The sequence below is a fragment of the Schistocerca americana genome, chromosome 3 (assembly GCF_021461395.2).
Source record: "Schistocerca americana isolate TAMUIC-IGC-003095 chromosome 3, iqSchAmer2.1, whole genome shotgun sequence".
NCBI lineage: Eukaryota > Metazoa > Arthropoda > Insecta > Orthoptera > Acrididae > Schistocerca > Schistocerca americana.
Window position 1 is genome coordinate 668,730,355 of NC_060121.1, and position 21,528 is coordinate 668,751,882.

Genomic DNA, 21,528 nt, shown 5'->3' on the forward strand with positions numbered 1-21,528 from the left:
GCAAGGAACCGAAACTATGTTGAAAAATAGGGCTTTGTAGCCAAAAGAGTGGGAGATAATATTGTGTATTGGAAACGAATAAAATCAACCTGCTTTCAGAAAAAAGTGTGTTGCATTACTTATTGATCGCTTCTCGTACGAACAAAGCATACTCGTACAGATAACTGACCCACACCAGCTAGTCCAGTCGACGAAGAAAAATTACGGAAAAACAGGAGTGTAGTCGCAAATATCTGCACAGTGGTAGGAGGGGGCGTCATGAACAACATACCAAAAACCTTACCAGCGGGGTGTGAACGTGGGAGCGTTTCAAGATCACTTTTTTATTTTTTTATTGAATAACTCGAAAAGCACGACTTCTAGAAAAAATGTTTATTAGTGTGAAATAGAACTAAAGTACATGGGTTGGATAAAAAGTAATGGCAACAAGGTAATAATTCATGCTAGACGTTACTGACAGAGGTTCATCGTATGTCATGCCCTCATTGTAATCGTCCTGCACCTCTGTCTCATTGTCCCACATTGATGGAAGGAGTCCTACAGCGTCAACGCGTCCATCACTGTCCATGTTTCGCAAGGGCCGCCCTATGGCACCGATTACGTCTCCTCTTGTGTTGTTGCCGCGCGGGATTAGCCGAGCGGTCTAAGGGCGCTGAAGTCACGGACTGTGCGGCTGGTCCAGGCGGAGGTTCGAGTCCTACCTCGGGCATGGGTGTGTGTGTTTGTCCTTAGGATAATAGAGGTTAAGTAATGTGTAAGCTTAGGGACTGATGACCTTAGCAGTTAAGCCGGATAAGATTTCACACACATTTGAACATTTTTTCTCTTATGTTGTTGCACGTGCCACTATGAGCTTCCTTTATTTTGGCGAACACGTCGTAATCGCATAGACTCAAATCAGCCGGTGTGTGTGTGTGTGTGTGTGTGTGTGTGTGTGTGTGTGGTGGTGGGGCGGGGGGCGGGGGGGGGGGGGGGATGTGACCGAGACTACGGTGAAAGTACGTCAATGAAGTCTGGTATGAAATATAAGTGTTGTCACTGCTTTTTATCCAACGCTTGTAAATATGCTATAAATAAGGTCCTGTTTATTTTTCTTTCTACGACTAACAGCTTCTGCGTTGCAGGGGAAGGAATAATTATAGGTTATTGAAAATGGTGTTTTAATTGTATAGAATTAGTGTTTAAGGTTAAACGAAGACGTTTAGGAACAAATGTTACAGTTGTGTACCACGTCGCATTGCAGTAGAACCCGTATTAAGAGATAAATTTTGTGTCTGAAAGGCTAGAGTGAGGGGGGGAGGCTAGAATTGGGAGGCAAGGTAAGCCACCAGATTGTATTCATGTAATTACCACCTTCTACGTCCTCAAACTGAAGAGCGAGCAGGTGATATGCCACACTATCTACCCCACTACCTCATTAGAAGCTACTATAGGGTGTTTCACTAAACTGTACCTACTGTCAGCAGCGCACCTTATAAATCAGTGACAACGCAGTGCATTGGGAGTGTTTATTTTTCACAAAGTGCATTAGCACTACAATGAATACGGTTAACAGTTATTAACAATACTAATGTAACACATGCGTATGGACAGAATACTATATGTAAATCTCTGCACACGATTGTGCACTAAGGGGGAACCTGATTCATGGTCATCCTGTATAGCATATGTAGCACTCTTCCGGAAAAGGCACCTTTACCCGTCATGAGCGCTGCTCTCTTTCCAAACTGGAAAGCACGACACATCTGTTTCTCTGTTTAGCCATCCTGCTTGTACCCAGCTTTAAAATGATCCAGCTATTGTGTCAAGCTTTCGGCGTCTGAAATGGCAAAAGCTCTCCTTGTAAGCGTCCGCAGGGCCCGCGTGCACTGGAAGGACGGATGACAATTCAATGCAGCTCGATGCGTTGGCTTTCGATAAACACTGTATCCCAGTGTCCCACCACGCTTTCACTAATCCAAGACATCTAGAAACGGAAGCTTTCCATTCTTTTCAATCTCCATCATTAACTTAATGCTGGTATGAAGGCAATTAAAATTCTCTAGGAAACGGTTATGACCGTCTCTTACGAATGGCCAAACCATGAACGTATCGTCAACGTACCTCCAAAAACAGTAGGTTTTAAAAACACGGTCCTCAGTGCCGTGTCTTCAAAATCTTCCATACATAAATTGGCGACTGTTGGGGATAACTGGCTCCTCACAGCCACTCCGTTAGTTTCTCATCGAATAAAAAATACGTCGGCGTCAACATATGGCGACAAAGTTTAGTCTTTTTCTCGCCCAGTTTTGCATGAATTAACTGCAAGGGTTCTTCAAGAGGAACCCGGGTAAAAAGCGACACTACATCAAAGCTGACAAGGAAAACCGAGGGATCAAGACAGAAAGACTTTAATCGCTGTATAAAAACCATATATTTGCCGATTTCGCCACTTTACACCACTGGATCGCTGTAAACTGGGGTCAGGGGATGTATTCTACTCTTTTGTCTGATCTCCTTTTACCCGGCGTAGTGCAGCAGTTCCAAGTGATATGGACTCAAAAAGCTGTTGGACGTCCCCTGCAGAAATATTGAGCCACTCTACCTCTATAGCCTTCTATTGCGAAACTGTTGCCAGTGCAGGATTTTATGCATGAACTGGCCTCTCGATTATGTCCCATAAATGTCCTATTTGATTCACGTCGGGCGATATTGGTGGTGAAATCATTCGTTCGAACTGTCCAGAATGTTCTGCCAACCAATTACGAACAGTTGTAGCACGGTCACATGGCGCAGTGTCATTCATAAAATTTCCGTCGTTGTTTGGGAACATGAAGTCCATGAATGGCTGCAAATGGTCTCCCAAGTAGTCGAACATAACCATTTCCAGCCAATGATCGGTTCAGTTGGACAGAAGACCTAGCCCATTCCATGTAAATACAGCCCACACCATTATGGAGCCACCACTAGATTGCACAGTGCGTTGTTGACAACTTGGGTCCATGGCTTCTTGGGGTCTGCGCCACCCTCCAACTCTATCATCAGTTCTTACCAAATGACATCGGGTCTCATCTGATCAGGCCACGGTTTTCAAGTCGCGTAGGGTTCAAGCGATAGGATCACGAGCCCAGGAGAATGTTTCAGGCGATGTCATGCTCTTAGCAAAGGCATTCGTGTCGGCCGTCTGCTGCCATACCCCATTAAAGCCAAGTTTCGCCGCATTGTCCTAACGGATACTTTCGTCGTACGTCTCACATTGATATCTGCGGTTACTAAACGCTGTATTGCTTGTCTGTTAGCACTGACAACTCTACGCAAACCTCACTTCTCTCGGACGTTTAGCGAAGGTCGTCGGCCACTATGTTGCTTGTGTTGAGAGGTAATGCCTGAAATTTGGTTTTCCTAAATGGTATTTCCTAAATGAAGTGTCCCATGCATCTAGCTCCAGCTACCATTCCGCATTCAAAGTCTATTAATTCCCGGAAACCCTGTCACATGAATCACATTACTATAAATGACAGCTCCGTGCATGCAACGCCCTTTTGTACTTTGTGTAGGGATTAGTACCGCCATATGTACATGTGCAAATCACTATCCAAGGACTTTTGGCACCTCGGTATACATGCTCACTTGGGCTAGAGAGCACTTACAATTAATACTTATGCACGTGCTGTTGGTCTTCCGTGGAGTACAGAGGAGCCGCCGCTCACAGTCTGCTTTCAGTTCCGGCAAGTTCGTGCAACAGCTTAGTCACCTGAAGAATGCGGCCAGGTAGACTGCGGGAATATTGTGTCAAGATGATCTCATGATCCGGCTGAAGATCCGAGAGGGATATTATTGTTCATTTTTTTTTTGAATGATGTTTTATTTGTACTAAACTTTCTTATAAAATCATAATATTTACTTCAGTCTTTTCTGCGAAGAAAGTTATTTTTATGCGGAGGTGAGGGAGGAGGACGCAGCTTCAACAATTTCGCCTGGGGCGCTCAATCACCTCGTCACGGCTCTGCATGGTTCTCAGGAAGCCTGCTATCACGCCTCGATTACGTACAAGATGTGTGAGGAAAGTTATGGGACTGGTTTTTTTGTCTACCAAAGATTTTTTTTTCAAACAACAGTACTGTGCCTTTCAAAGTAATTCCCTTCGGCAATTACGCTCCGGCGGAGTCGTTGCTTCCAGTCTTAGTGGCCGCTCTAAAAGGCTTCAACTCGTACGACCTTAAACATGTCGACTACATTCTTTTGGATGTTCCCCAGAGTCCCATAACGATGTCCTTTTAACGTATTTTCCAATTTCGGGTTGTGGATAAACAGGAAGCTTTTGAGGTAAAAAATTCCTCGATGGAAGTGGCCGTGTGACATAGGCCGTTGTCATGATGCAGCAGCATCCAGTTGTCTGCAATGTCAAGTGTCACTCGCTTCACCCTTTTCCTGAGCCTTTCAAGGACGTCAAGGACTTGGGTCAAAATTTGGTGTATGGTGAATGTTTTTGAATTTAACACGTCACCTGTCACCCTTATGATATCACAACACCAAGCACACGTTCGACGTTTTCGTCGGTTTGTGAAGTTGAAGATCTCCGTAAGCAAGGTCCATCATCAACGCGTTCTCGGCCTTCCAAAAGCAATTTGTGCCAGCGGAAAACTTTTGTTTTTGGTATGAAATGTTCCCCATAGGCCTGTTTCAACTTTTCGAAGGTCACAGCCGCGGGTTCTCCAAGACAACTTGGTGGCATAACGTTAGTCTAAATTCCACTGTTCCATTTTCGTAACGCACAACAAAAATACAATTTCACCGATGGCGCTGTCAGATTTCCCGTAATAGCTGCACGGAGCTGAAATCGGGACTGAGCATCTGGCAGAATATCCAGAGAGATTCTGGTCGTATCTAGAGTACACCAGCGGAAAGACACGATGCCTTCACTGCACGATAACGGTCTTGAGGTTACTGATGACAGCGCCTCTAAAGCAGAGTAACTAAATACAGTTTTCCGAAATTCGTTTACGAAAGAAGACGAAGAAAATATTCCACAACAACTGCCAATATGAACAACTGCCAATATGAGTAACTTAAAAGTAGATGACCTCGATGGGGCAAAGCAGCTTAAATCACTTAATAAATGCAAGGCCTCCGTCCTGATTGTATACCAGTCAGGTTCCTGTCAGTGTATGCTGATACAATAGCTCCATATTTAGCAATCATTTACAACCGACCGTTCGTTGAAACACCCATACCTAAATAGCAGAAAGTTGCAAACGTCACACCAATACCTAAGAAAGGAAATAGGAGTAACCTGCTGAGTTACAGACCCATATCGCCAACGTCAATTTGCAGTACGATTTTGGAACAAACACTAATAGCGAAGACATTATGACCACTGCCCACCGCGTCGCTCGTGACGCGGTAACAAAAGTACGTGAACGGAGCAGACACGAAGGCCACTACGGGGGATCACTCTAGTGAAGACATGGGCTGCAAATGTGTAAATCCATTTTATAAGCGACTTTGACAAATGGCAAATTATTATTACGCACAGCCTGTGAACTAGTATCTCGAAAGCGGTGAAGCTGGTCGTATGTTCACGGGCGATTGTCGTGAGCAGCTATGGAGAGAGGTTGTTGTTGTTGTTGTGGTCTTCAGTCCTGAGACTGGTTAGATGCAGCTCTCCATGCTACTCTATCCTGTGCAAGCTTCTTCATCTCCCAGTACCCACTGCAACCTACATCCTTCTGAATCTGCTTAGTGTATTGATCTCTTGGTCTCCCTCTACGATTTTTACCCGACACGCTGCCCTCCAATGCTAAATTTGTGATCCCTTGATGCCTCAAAACATGTCCTACCAACTGATCCCTTCTTCTAGTCAAGTTGTGCCACAAACTTCTCTTCTCCCCAGTCCTATTCAATACCTCCTCATTAGTTACGTGATCTACCCACCTTATCTTCAGCATTCTTCTGTAGCACCACATTTCGAAAGCTTCTATTCTCTTCTTGTCCAAACTGGTTATCGTCCATGTTTCACTTCCATACATGGCTACACTCCATACAAATACTTTCAGAAACGACTTCCTGACACTTAAATCTATACTCGATGTTAACAAATTTCTCTTCTTCAGAAACGATTTCCTTGCCATTGCCAGTCTACATTTTATATCCTCTCTACTTCGACCATCATCAGTTATTTTGCTCCCTAAATAGCAAAACTGCTTTACTACTTTAAGTGTCTCATTTCCTAATCTAATCCCCTCAGCATCACCCGATTTAATTTGACTACATTCCATTATCCTCGTTTTGCTTTTGTTGATGTTCATCTTATATCCTTCTTTCAAGACACTGTCCATTCCGTTCAACTGCTCTTCCAAGTCCTTTGCTGTCTCTGACAGAATTACAATGGAGAGAGGTAGGACAGTGAAACTACCACTAGGCTCCAAATGGTTGGACGTCCACGGCTCTTCACAGAACATGGGGTTAGGAGGCTTGTCTGCTCTGTAAAGTAGAATGGGTGGTGATGTATGGCATCTCTGCCGAAAGAGTGCAATGCTGGTGCACGTACAAGTGTTTCGGAGCATGCCGTACATTGTCCATTGTTTAACATGGAGCTCCACAGCAGACTACCCCAAAATGTTCACACGTTGACCGAACGTTATCGTCAGTTACCATTACAGTGGGCACAGGACCGTCGGGATTAAACCGTCGTTCAATGGAAACGTATCAGTTCTTCAGTGAACCACAGTTTTGCTACATTATTTAGATGGTCATCTCTGCAAACGCCGTCATGGAGGTGAACGGCCGTTCGAAACGTACAGCGCGCCACGGACGCAGGCTGGCGAGAGCAGTATTATTCTATGAGAGACATTCTCCTCCGCTTGCGTGGCACCTATGGTGGTAAGAAAGACACGCTGACAGTTGCGAACCACCCGCATCCCTCCATGCTTGATGTCTTCCCCGACGGCGATGTCGTCTTCCAGCTGTGTGATTATCCTTGTGTCGAAGCTAGAACCATGCTACAGTGGTTTGAAGAGCTTCATATTGAACTCACGTTGATGTCTCAGAAATCAAAACAGCCTGATGTAAATCCTACGGAATCCATCTGGGTCTCTATCGAGCGCCATCACCGCGTTCGCTAATTAGCGGGCCATTATTTACGCAAATTACATGACCTATGCGTAGACATCGAACACCACATACCTCCACAAATCTACCAACAAACTGTCGGAACCCTGATACGCAGAATCAGCGATGTATTTCGTTCCGAAGACGGACAGCCAAGCTATTAAGCAGTTGGTCATAATGTTTTGATTCATCAGTGTATATGTGTTCGAACATTTTGAGTTATATCGAAGTAAACGATTTGTAGACAAACAGTCTACAAGAGTTCAGGAAATTTTGGTCTTGTCGAACACGGTTCTCTCTTCATTCTCACAAAGTAATGAGTGCTGGTGATAGCGGATGTCAAATTGACTCCATATTTTTAGATTTGCAGAAGGCCTTTGACATTGTACTTCACAAGCGACTTCTAATCAAAATACGTACCTATGGACTATTGTCTCAGTTCTGCAGCTGGATTGCTGATTTCATGCCAGAAAGGTCACACTTCGTATTAACTGACCCAAAGTCAACGATTAAAGTAATGTCTGGCTTTTCCTAAGAAAGTGTTATAGGCCCTGTGCTGTTCCCGATGTACATAAACGACTTAGGAGGCAATTTGAGCTGCGTTCTCAGATTGTTTGGAGATGATTCTGTCATTTACCATCTTATAAAGTCGTCAAACGAAAACAAATGGATAAACGATTTAGACAAGATATATGTATGGTGCGAAAAGTGGTAATTGACTATAAATAATGAAAACTGTGAAGTCATCCACATGAGTACCTAAAGGAATCCGCTAAGTTTCGATTTCACAATAAATAACACAAATCAAAAGACTGCCCTTTGACCAAATACTTAGAGACTACAATTACGGGTAGCCTAAATTGGAACGATTACATAGATAATGTTGTGGAGAAAGCAAACCACTACGATTTATTGGCAGAACACTGAGAAAATGCAATAAGTCTACTAAAGAGACTGCTGACACTAGGCTTGTACATACTCTTCTGGAATTTTGCTGCGCAGTGAGGGATTCACATTAGACAGGAGCAACGGAGGACTTCGGAAAAGTGCAAAGAAGGGCAGTTTGTTTTTTACTATCGCGGATTAGATGAAAGAGACCCACGGATATGATACACGAATTGGGATGGCAATCATTGAAACAAACGCGTTTTTCCGTTGCGTCAGGAACTTCTCATTAAATTTCAGACACCAACTTTTTTATGAGATTGCGAAAATATTTTGTTGGTGTTCACCATCATAGGGAGGAAAGATCATTATAATAAAATATGAGAAATCAGAATTATTACGGAAAGATGTTAGTGTTCATTTTTCTCCCGCGCTGTTATAGAGCAGAACGATAGAGAAATTGCTTGAATCTCGTTGGATGAACCCTCTGCCAGGCACTAAATTGCGAATTGTAGAGTAATCATGTAAACGCAGATGTTTATGTAGAGGAAGCGATGAACTCACCGGTGTACACAAGTAGAACAACACAGAGTTGCCAGATCTTTCGCCCTGTTGTCAGTCTCATTACTTTTCTCATGCGCCTCGTATGACATTTGTAACTGATTGCACTGCTAACTACAGGGTGATTACAAATGATCCATCGGGTTTTGGATGAATATGTTTAAAAATGTATTTCATACAAAATAGTATTGTATGCATTGTATGAAAAAGTACATTTTCAAGCTTTTACACATCATTACAGATGCTTTATGTGATCTCCTCGTGTTACACGACACACCTGTATACGGTAGCGAGGCTCAGCCCATAGACTCACCCCATACATTTTGGAACGTGTCCGCGTCGATGTTCGCCAGCGCAGCAGTAATGTTATTCTGGAGTTCAGCCAATGTTGTCGGAGGAAGTGTGTACGTAAAGACAGTATCCCCAAATAAAAAATTCACAAATTGTAAGGTCGGCAGGTCCTGGGGGCCACCTGAAGAGTGCTGAATCATCCTGGGCACATCACCCATTCCACCTGTTTGGAAGTTCCTGGTTCAGATGGCGACACACTCCTCTATGCCCATGCGGTGAATCACTGTCTTGTAGGATTATGAAGCGTGGGTTATCAGCTATCAATCTCAGAAACAGTGTTTAGGTACGTCGTACCCGTCGCAATTTTCCCAGGAAAAAAGTTGGGCCCATAAACGTTGCTACATGACACAGTATAGAGGACATTCGCCTTTGGAGAATCTCTTTCAGTCTCCACTGTAACACTGGGATTTTCCGTGCCCCATATGCGGTCTTTGTGACGATTCACTTTGCCGTTTAGATGAAACGTCGCCGCATCACTGAACACGGGTTGGCGGGGAAAATCGTCATCTTCCAGTGGCTCCTGGACGCGTTCGCAAAATTAGCGTCTGATGGTACGCAACTTGTGGATTTCTATGGGCAAAAAAGTAACACATCTCGGACGCTCTCCACTGTTTCCTCCACCGCAAGTGGCAGCCGGAACTTTTTCCTCTACAGAGGCTGCCTGTGTCCTTGAACTGTCGAGGCCACGCAGAATGCTTTGGTGCGTTGACGACTGTGTTGTACAGTCTTCGGAACGTGTGCTGCATGGTAGTGACGGATTCTGTCTTCTCATATTGCAACACACAAAATGCTTTCTGTCGATTAGTCGCCTTTTAACTGTTATCCCCCTGTCACCTGGGGAGTCAAAATGGAGCCTGCAGTAACGTAAACAAAACATTTAAGTATGTTATATTGATTGGTTATTACTACAAATGAGTGGGCATTATTTATTAGAAGCTATAGAACATGCAAACCCGATGTATGTTTTGTAATCAACCTGTATTCGCTGTGTTGTTGTCAACGAGCAGTGGTGCCTTTCGTCATCGCCCGAACAGGAGGTGGTAGACGAAGACTCGCGCGCCGACTCGTGCTGGGCGACCTCGTCGGCGGACTGCGGGAACTCTAGCAGGGACCCGGACGACGTGGAGATCGTGATCGAGCAGGCGCCGTGCGTCAAGCAGCAGGTGAAGGACCCGTTTGACGAGGACGAAAGCGAGTGCGAGGACGACGAAAGCTGCAGCAGCCAGCGGCAGACGCCGACGCCGACGCCGCAGGTAGCGCTGACGATGCCGCCGGCCACGCCGCCGCCGGCGCCCAGCCAACCGACGCCGACGCCGCCCCCGCAGAAGAAGCCGCGCCACGCGCCCAAGCCGCCGCCGCAGCCGCTTCTGCAGGCGCCGTCGACGTCGGGCACCTGCCCCCGGCAGCCGCCGCAGCCGCCAGCAGAGCAGCAGCCGCGGGTCAGCCAGAGCCAGCCGCCGCCGCCGCCGCCCCCGCCGCCGCCGCCGCCGCCGAGGCACGCCGACCCGCCGCGGCCACTGCCGGGGTAAGCACTCCGCGGGGCTCGCAGTCCAAAGTCGCGACGTAAAAACAGTAAACACCCTGGTTCTCCTCCTTCAACTATCGGATTTTTTACTATGGATACTAGAGTTTAAGCCAGCCAAAAGCCAGAAAAATTCCCTGAGATCTGGAAGGTAGCCAATGTAGTAATTATTAAAAAAAGACCTGATAAAGACCCAGCTGAAGCTAAGTCTTACAGACCAATTTGCTTATTAGACATTTTTGAGAAATTATTCGAGAAATTGCTAGCTGACAGACTGACCGCACACTGAGTGCTGTGCGGGATGAGCAGCAGGCAGTTCGGCTTCCGGCCAGGGCGGTCGGCAACTGATGCAATCGCTCTGGCGGCCGAGGTCTGTGGCTCTACCCCGTACAAGTACGTTGTTGACACCATGGTTGTCATCTGTGGCGCCTTTGACAACCGGTGGTGGCCTTCGCTCTTCTCGTGCTGGTGGGAGAATGAGTGTCCTGGGCTGCTATATGGTTGGCTGAGGAGCTATTGTGAGGGTCGGAAGGTCTGGCTATCATCCCCTAATGGTAAAGTTGGAAAAACCTTAACTAAGGGATGTCCCCAGGGTTCTGCTTTAGGTCCCCTATTTTGGGATATCCACATGGTACCACTCCTAGACAGTTTGCAACAGAGTGAAGAGGTGCTAGAGGTGATAGCCTACGCAGATGACCTCCTCCTGCTGGTTGGCGGCAGGAGCCGCCAAGACATAGAACCCAAAATAGAAAAGGCCATGGCGAAATTGCATCTATGGTGGAGTAATACTAAAATGTCAATTTAACCAACCAAATCAACATACCTATTGCTGAAAGGACAGCTAGTATGAAATCCCACAGTGAAAATTGCGGGCTCACCAGTTCTCAGACGACACGAAACTCGCTACTTGGGAGTTATCATCGATGAAAGGTGGAACTTCGCGAAGCACATTGAATCCGTAACCCAAAGAGCATTACACGTACTCACAAGGGAACCTCCCCATCGCACCCCCCTCAGATTTAGATATAAGTTGGCGCACTGGATACGCCTTGAAAAACTGAACACAGATCAATTGAGAAAACAGGAAGAAGTTGTGTGCAACTACGAAAAAATAAGCAAAGTATACAAACTGAGTAGTCCATGCGCAAGATAGGTCATCGGAGCTCAGAAGCGCCGTGGTCCCGTGGTTAGCGCGAGCAGCTGCGGAACGAGAGGTCCTTGGTTCAAGTCTTCACTCCAGTGAAAAGTTTAATTTCGTTATTTTCGCAAAGTTATGATCTGTCCGTTCGTTCATTGACGCCTCTGTTCACTGTAATAAGTTTAGTGTCTGTGTTTCGCGACCGCACCGGTAAACCGTGCGATTAGTAGACGAAAGGACGTGCCTCTCCAATGGGAACCGAAAACATTTGATCGCAAGTTCATAGGTCAACCAATTCCTCCACAGGAAAACGCGTCTGATACATTCTATACGACACTGGTGACGGCATGTGCGTCACATGACAGGAATATGTTGTCGACCCACCTAACTTGTACACTTGGCGAATGGGTAAAAAGATTCTTCTACCTTACCCGATTTCGGTTTTCTTGTGGATGTGATAATCACTCCCAAAAAAGTGATGAAAACATAAGAGTTTGTCACATAAACTGAAAACAAAAAATTAAACTTTTCACTCGAGGCAAGACTTGAACCAAGGACCCCTCGTTCCGCAGTTGCTCACGCTAACCACGGGACCACGGCGCTTCTGAGCTCCGACGACCCTTTATATTGCCTATCTTGCGCATGGACTACTCAGTTTGTATATTTTGCTTATTTTTTCGTAGTTGCACACAACTTCTTCCTGTTTTCTCGATTGATCTGTGTTCAGTTTTTCAAGGCCTATTCACTGTGCCAACTTATAACTAAATCTGAAGGGGGTGCGATGGGGAGGTTCCCTTGTCAGTAACCTCAGCTCCATAGGACACAAAAGATTTCACCTCCCCCCCCCCCCCCCCAGCTAATAAAATTGTACTATAACAGTATACTAACTTCAATAGTGGGTTACGGCTCGGGAGTCTGGGTACACAGGCTCACAAGAGTGGTGCCTGCCATGACAGTGAGAAGAGTACAAAGGAACATGCTGTTAAGATCTGTGGGGGGCTTGTAGAACATCTCCAGGTGGTGCCCTATTAGTGATAATGGGGCTCTGTCCCCTGTATATTAAAATTCGAGAGCAAGCAGCATGGTACTGGGCTAAGAAAGGGAACGACATGAAAATAGAAAATATTCTGGGAGTTCGGGCTAGGGACAAGGGAGAGATAAGGAGAAGGGCAGGAATCATGGGAAATGGATGAATCTGGCAGAAGAACCGTCAGACTCTTGCCAAATGTTAAAGAAAGGTTAGGCATGACATACTTCGAAGCAACCCGGGATCTAATTCATTTTGTCACTGGTCATGGGCTCTACCCGACATATCTATGCCGGTTTGGGAAAAGAGCTGCACCTGAGTGTGACTGTGGCACATCGAAGGGTACTCCCGACCATGTGGTTTACGAGTGCCCCATTTTCGATGATGTAGCAGTGACATTAAGATAACAACTACCAAACAATAACACATACGACCTACTAAGACACGAACAGACTATTGAAACTTTGAATAACCTGGCAAATGATGTATCACGTAAAGTTCTGACTGCATACCTGAGGGACTTTCGCGATTAGAACCAACTACTGAACGTGTCCTAGTACCCTAATCCTGAACCGCCTGTGCGTGGACAGGTCGACTTGTTAGTTGGAATCCGCCACGTGCAGGGCTAGGGGGACTGGGGCACACGTATTCACGATTATGACAGCACCGGATATGACGTAGGTTAGTTAGTCATTAGTAGGGTTAGAAGTAGATACTAAAATAGGAACCTGCAGCGACTAGTAGTTTTGGCCTGCCCAGTGTCAGGGGCACGCTCATCGGGATTAGCTCGATGAGCAAGGACTTCTAGTAGGTTTATATCTATACTGACACATCTGTAGCGCTGCAGGTAGTTAGGATTACTAACAAGTAGGTAGTTTTAACAAAATCGTAATTTTACCCATTAACCTGCACTGCTCACACTGTCTGCAATTTTTAAATTAACTGTAATAACTGCAAATAACATATAACGTTGTATTAATATTAGGACCCACTAATCATTAAGGTGGTGGGTTATTTTGTATAATTATTATGTATTGCAATAAAGATTTTTAAAAAAGCCAGCCAAAAAGCCTCTCGCGAAATAAGTTATCCGAATATTTTTTGTTTTATTCTGCGTTAGGCTGTATGGAGCAGTTTGGTTTTAAGGTTCAACCTGTTTTTTTATTTTAGATTATAGTACGGACTGCCTGGTTTTTGGCATTTTCTCTACAAACCACTTGCTTCAAAACTGTAGAGCTTGAAATTTGTTTGTCCAATGTTAATCAAATTTTTATATGTTGCAGTCACGTAGTGGAAATCCCAAGTTACAGTTCGATCACCCAAACAGAAGTTTTTAAGATTTTTCTAAAGTAACTATATCTCATCTGAGGATAAACATGTAATGAAAGCGTTGGTTTGTTTTGCATGTCTCCTATAACCACCGTGACTGTACCGTGTGGTACGGATTTTATAAACAGTGATACTTAAGACCGTTTTTGTTAGTGCTGGTCCGTTAGATCAACAGTAGGCGCAGTGGCGGAATCACGAGCTACGTTGACAGTCACAGGCAAACCGTCTTCCAACAGCCCGGAGCTTCGCGACAACGACACACTCATTTTCAAAGCCGTTTACGCTGTTAATCGCGAGGTCATTATAAAATCCGTATAACACTGTACCGTCAGAGTGGTTGTAGCTTCATATATCCACAAAATACGCCTTCAAAACAAAACCACGCTTTTTATTACGTGTTTATCGTGGGCTGAGAAAAAGTTACCTAAGAAAAATCGTAAGAACTCTTTTGTGGGCCACTGAAAAAGTCTGTAACCTAAGATTCCTACTGCCCATAAAGGCCCCTGTAGCATATTAAAATTCAATTAACATCAAACAAATACATTTCAAGCTATATATTTTTGAAGCGAGCAGTACGTAAGGAAGAAACCGAGAACGAGACAATCCCGGCTACAATATAAAACAAAAAAGTATACGAGTGTATTGAACGCTAAAATCAAATCACACCACTTAGCTTAAAGTTGAACTAAACAAGAAAAATATTGGTATAGCTCATGTTGCGATAGGCCTGTTTGTTTGCTTGTTACTAAAGCTTAAACTCGAGTCTCCATAATAAAAAAGTCCGACAGTAGTCTCAACGGACTGGTCGCTCCCTTAAAGAAGTACACCAGTCGGTTTCTAGCCCTTTAGATGCTTGAGTCAAGAGACTTCAAAAGAAAAAAAAAATACAGGGTGATTTAAAAAGAAAGAACAGATTTCGGTTGTTTACTACAGACAAACTATGAGATACAGAAACACATTACACACATCACTAGATAGAGGAAAGTTGAAAGTTTTATATTCGTACAAACACTATACTGTAAACTCAATGTGAGCACCATGCGTTGCTCGACAAACTTCGAAATGGTAGACTACTGATAAAGAGTCCACACAGAATAACATGACCGCTAGATGCGCAGTCAGCGTAGGATGAGTGGGGAGAAAGATAGTGGTGGGGCTTACCGGCAGGTGCTGTACGGGAAATGCTGAGAGCTGGAGGGGGAAGTGCCGTGCCGATTCAAGAGCGCCACACACGAATGACGGACCGCAGCGATCTGTTGCTTGTGATATCGCCTGCAATCGTTCGCTCGCCTCAACACCCCACACATGAGCGATTTGCCAAGCAATTTATGAGCATCGCTGTGTCGTGACGTTCTGCTATGGAAAATGGACTGCTATTTTTAACAGCGGTTGCAGTTTAATTTTCATACCTTCATGAATTTAAAATAGACGCAACTTATAATTATAATATATTATAAATAACGACAATTAATTATAAATTGGAATTAATAAACTTGTTTTGAACAACTTTTCTTGGTTACTATAGATTACTTTACATCTAAATCTACATCTACGTGATTACTCTGCTATTCACAATGAAGTGCCTGGCAGAGGGTTCAGTGAAACACCTTCATGTTGTTCCTCTACCGTTCCACTCTCGAACGGTACGCGGGAAAAACGAGACTTATATTTTTCCGTGCGGGCCCTGATTTCTCTTATTTTATCGTGATGGTCATTTCTCTCTATGTAGGTGGGTGCCGACAGAATGTTTTCGCAATCGGAGGAGAAATCTGGTGATTGAAATTTCATGAGAAGATCCCGTCGCAACGAAAAACGCCTTTGTTTTAATGATCGTCACTCCAGTTCACGTCAGTCCCACCAGATGCGGATCCCACACCACACAGCAGTACTCCAGAATAGGGCGGACAAGCGTAGTGTAAGCAGTCTCTTTGGTAGACCTGTTGCACCTTCTAAGTGTTCTGCCAATGAATCGCAGTCTTTGGTTTGCTCTGCCCACAATTTTATCTATGTGAGCGTTCCAATTTAGGCTATTTGTAATTGTAATCTCTAAGTATTTAGTTGAATTTACAGCCCTCAGATTTGTGTGACTTATCGCGTAATCGAAATTTAGCTGATTTCTTTTAGTACTCATGTGAATAACTTCGCACTTCTCTTTTTTTAGGGTCAATTGCCACTTTTCACACCATACAGATATCTTTTCTAAATCATTTTGCAAGTCGTTTTGATCATCTGATGACTTTACAAGACGGCAAATGACTGCATCATTGGCAAACAATCTAAGACGGCTACTCAGATTGTCTCCTATGTCGTTAATATAGATCAGGAACAATAGGGGGCCTATAACACTTCCTTGGGGATCGCCGGATATTATTTCTGTTTTACTCGGTGACTTTCCGTCTATTACTACGAACAGTGACCTTTCTGACAGGATATCACAAATCCAGTCGCACAACTGAGGCGATACTCTGTAGGCACACAGTTTAATTAGAAGACGCTTGTGGGGAATGGTATCGAAAGCCTTCTGGAAATCTAAAAATATGGACTCAATTTGACATCCCCTGTCGATAGCTCTGATTACTTCATGAGTATAAAGAGCTAGTTGTGTTTTACAAGAACGATATTTTCTGAATCCGTGCTGACCATATGTCAATAAATCGTTTACTTCGAGGTACTTCATAATGTTCGAATACCGTATACGTTCTAAAACCCTACTGCAAATCGACGTTAGTGATATAGGCCTGTAATTCAGCGGATTACTCATACTTTCCTTTTTGGGTATTGGTGTGACTTGAGCAATTTTTCAGTCTTTAGGTACGTATCTTTCTGTGAGCGAGTGGTTGTATGTAATTGCTAAATATGGAGCTATTTTATCAGCATACTCGAACCTGACTGGTATACAATCTGTACCGGAGGCCTTGCCTTTATTAAGTGATTTAAGCTGCTTTGTTACACCGAGGATATCTACTTCTATGTTTCTCATCTTGGCAGTTGTTCTTGATTGGAATTCAGGAATATTTACTTTGTCTTCTTTGGTGAAGGAGTTTCGGAAAACCGTGTTAAATAACTCTGCTTTAGTGGCACTGTCATCAGTGACTTCACCTTTTGTTCTCGAGCAGAGAAGGGATTGATTACGTCTTGCCACTGGTGTGCTTTATGTATGACCAGAATCTCTTTGGGTTTTCTGCCAGATTTAGAGATAGAATTTCGTTGTGGAAATTATTAAAAGCAACTCGCATTGAAGTACGCGCTATATTTCGAACTTCTGTAAAACTTTGCCAAGCTTGGGGATTTTGTGCTCTTTTAAATTTGGCATGCTTTTTTCGTTGCTTCTGCAACAACGATGTGACCCGTTTTGCGTACCATGGGGGATCAGTACCATCACTTATTGCTTTATGTGGTATACTGTATATCTCTCAATTGCTGTTGATCTCTTTGAAAACATTCCACAACTTTTCTACACTTACATGATCAGATCGGAAGGAGTGAAGACTGTCTCTTAAAAAGGCGTTAAGAGAATTTTTATCAGCTCGTTTAAATAGATATACTTTACGTTTCTTTTTGTTGGTTGTAGGTGTTACGGTATTCAGCCTATCAACAACTGCCTTGTGGTTGCTAAAAGGTCAAGTATGCTTCGAGTTGGCTCGTGAACTAATTGTTCAAAATAATTTTCTGAGAAAGCATTCAGTACAACAATTTCGGATTATGTTTTATGCCTGCTGCCGGCTTTAAACGTATAATTTTTCCAGCATATCGAGGGTAGATTGAAGTCACCACCGACTATAATTGTATGTGCGGGGTACTTACTTGAAATGAGACTCAAGTGTTCTTTGAACTGTTCAGCAACTATGTCTTCTGAGTCGGGCGGGGGGGGGGGGGGGGGGGGGGGGAGGGAGGGGAGGGTTGGTTGGTAAAACGATCCAATTAATAGTTTAGTCTGATTGTCAGGTATAACCTCTACCGATACTATTTCACATGCACTATCTACTTCAATTTCGCTACAAGGCAAACTACCTCTGACAGCAATAAATACTCCACCACCAACTGTATTTAATCTATCCTTTCTGAACACTGTTAGATCGTTTGAAAAAAATTCGGCTGAACTTATTTCCGGCTTTAGCCAGCTCTCTGTACCTACAACTATTTGAGCTTCAGTGTTTTCTATCAGGGCTTCAAGCTCTGGTTCTTTCCCAACACAGCTACGACAATTTACAACTACAATACCAATCGTTTCTACAACTACCTTAATGTGTTTTACCTCCCCGCTTTCTGACGGACGCCCCTTCTGTGGTTCCCTTTACAGAATGTATTACATTTTTTACTGGCAACAGATGTATTGTGTACGTATTTCCAGCGTGCTAATACAATTCGTTTTACGATTATTAATTCTCAATTCGCTTTTTATTCGTTGGTCTTATAAAATTTAACTTATTTATAAAATCTATCGACCTTTCTGTAGAGATGTTGTTAATTGCAGCACTATTGATTTCTTTAACTCTTCTTATAAATCGTATAAAGGAGAGTTAGATCATATGAAATTACTTGAGTTAACTGTGTAGTAGAGTTACCCTGAACATTTAAATTAAAATGTCCTCTGAACATCACGGTAGCTACGTACGTCATTCTGTTTGGAAGTAAAAAATTTTAATAATGCATACAAATATTTTATAAATAATTACAAAATGTTTATCACTGCAAAATCGGTTGGCATATTTTTTCTTAAAGGAAATGCCAATTCGGCTTCCACTTCACTTCTCAGCGTAGTTTGTGGTCCCTGTATGACGATAAATTCTAACATAAATTTCTTCGCCAATGCAGGCAAAGTGAAGCGAAACAAAACTGAACAACCAGATTTGGTAACTAGAGACGTGGGTCCCATATTGCCACACACCACTAGTAACCAGCCAGGCAGTCATATTGCAAGCACAAATCATGTGCATTCCATCAGATTGCTTACAATTTCCATGCTACCAGGAATCAGCGACCGATCGCTGCGATTTGCCCACATAAGTGCGACATACGAAGAGATCGGTCGCCCATACCACGGATTGCTGGGGTCTCTCACTCATTTGTGGGGCCCTTAAAACTGAAACCTACACTCACATTTTTTTCTAAATATTAGATGGAGCTCCTCCACAGACACACTTGCATGGTGACCATTCAAAAAGATTTGTCACCTCTGCTTTGGTTAGTATCTAAAAAGAATTCCTCACAAAATCCGGCGATTTATGTTCGCCTTGCCTGTTAAACATTTCTAATTTTCAGAGAAGCGTCATGAGTGGTGAATTTTGAGTATAGCCTACACCAGGGCTTCCCAACTTTTTCAGCTGGCGGACCCCTTCTTCAGTCGAAAATCCATGGCGGAACCCTAGTCAGTCAAGAGCACAGCAACTCTAAATTTCAGAGCAAAACCCATGGGAACTGAAAGCTACTTAATGCAAGTGCCATGTTCCCAATCACCCCCCCTCCCTCCCCCCCCCCCCCCTCTCCACGAAGTATCAATAGTCTTTGGTTTAGAGATGAATGAAAACAACTTTAAATTAACGATCCAATTTGAATTCCCACTGTATCCAGACAATTACTAGTGGATTTACTCCCTTTGTTCAATACACTATAGCCTGATTAAAATTACTTGGTAATTGACATTTCACACATTGGAGCTGCCTCCAAGAGCAATCAATGTCACGTCCAAACTGTTCGCTGTTGACAAGCTGCCGCTTGTGGTCTGTTCACTTCCACTGTTTGGCTACTGTTGTGTAAGGAGCATGCATATTTAGTAACAGTCGTGTGTGTGTGTGTGTGTGTTGTGTGTGGTTTTTCGTGAAATCCGAAAAAAATTGTTCAAATGTATGTAAAGTCTATGGGACTTAACTGTTGAGGTCATCAGTCCCTAGTCTTACACACTATTAACCTAAGTTTAACTTCCGCTAGGGACAACACACACACACACACACACACACACACACACACACACACATTCCCGAGGGAGGACTCGATCCTCTGGTGGGAGCGGCCTCGCAATCCACGACGACATGACGCCTTGACTGCGCGGCCATTCCGCGCGGCTGTGAAGAAAAGAGGCAGACCCCATGATTCGGGATACAAACACATAACGAAAGAAAAGAGGCCAAGGAATTGCCTTTAAAGGACTATTGTGACATCTGATGTGCAATGTGTGGGAATACATTCACCCAGTTACATGCGTTTCCAAAACCGGATTTCGTAAGCCGATTTCCCAGTTCCGCTTTTGGTTGGGCAGGTAAACACTTCAAAATCGATTCTGGAAATCTGCTTTTATAAAGCCGTTTTCCAGTTCCACAATCAGTTTTCGTGCCCATGTAAACAGCTTGGAAAGTCTAGCTATTTTTACGTCTTTGCGTATCTACTGAACGGCAGCTGTCAGTCCACAGCCGGCAGCTAGCAGGCGGCGTTGCAACAGTGTACTGTCAGTTGGTAGCTGGGAACTGGGAGGCGGCGTGGCAACAGTTTAGCTACAGCTGACAACTTCAACTACTACTTGGACACTATATCGTGGCAGTCAGCCTCGACTGTAAACAAATTAGGAAAACAAACAAACAGACTCTCTTATTTCTATATAAGAAGACAAAGCATTTCACAGAACGTAAGACTTTTTTTCTCAAAGGAAACAATCCTGGCAGAGGAGGTTTACCTTTTACAAGGTGGCACGTGAAAAGTCCTCATTTGTTTACACTCGCAGCCAGTTGCCACAATATAGTGTCAGAGTAATAACAAGTAATTGTGACTGAAGTATAAGCAGGCCATATTTTTCACAGAGAGGACGGAATATATTATAAAGATAAGAAATTAGCTTTAGAGATCCTTTTAATTTTCGTGACAAAAAAATCAATGCCAACAGAATTCAATTAATAATTATTTTGTAAATGATAGAAGACAGAGACAAAATTCCTACAGAGTTATAGTTCAGGTACGTTCACTGAGCATCTACGAAGAAAAATGCTTTCTTCTTCACTATAGATGAGTCTGTAGGAATAATAATGGAATCCTAATGTGATGGTTGAGGGTGCTTCGGCTGACACAATTTTGAAAAGTTGTGTTCAGTTCTTGACAACTGGAGACAGATATCTGGTTGCGCTTATAGACAGCTTCGGTACTTAGTTTTGTGGGCAGTATAGATCGAGTATCCAGATTCGCATATGTATGTTGTGGCAAACGGAAGAAGTACACGTTTTGCCTTTTCAACAAGGGGGTAGTATTTCTTGTTATCCAACCGGATCCAAAAGTGTGAGTAACCGTCAATGTCAAAACTTGATTTCAAGGTAGGGTCTGTGGCAATTTCTATCAACAACTCATATTCATTTGATGATAGAATGTTCGGCTTTTGGCCGAGCGGTTCTAGGCGCTTGAGTCTGGAACCACGCGACCGCTACAGTCGCAGGTTCGAATCCTGCCTCGGGCATGGATGTGTGTGATGTCCTTAGGTTAGTTAGGTTTAAGTACTTCTAAATTCTATGGGACTGATGACCTCAGATGTTGTCCCTTAGTGCTCAGAGCCATTTGAACCAATTTCTGTTCGGCTTTTTGGAAACAGGGGAAATAATGCTCCAATAGTGACATCAAGCTTCGGAGATGTTCCAGGATTTTATGAAA

The 21,528-nt window shown here is 43.7% G+C and overlaps 1 protein-coding gene across 1 annotated transcript in view; it reads left to right on the plus strand.

Annotated features, from left to right (window-relative positions):
• Nucleotides 1-21,528, plus strand: part of LOC124606301 (myb-related transcription factor, partner of profilin-like) — a 193,013-nt gene that overhangs the window by 138,689 nt on the left and 32,796 nt on the right. Inside the window, exon 3 of the mRNA XM_047138283.1 lies at nt 9,894-10,411. Within this exon, the coding sequence (XP_046994239.1) occupies nt 9,894-10,411 (518 nt within the window). The remainder of the gene's footprint in view (nt 1-9,893; nt 10,412-21,528) is intronic.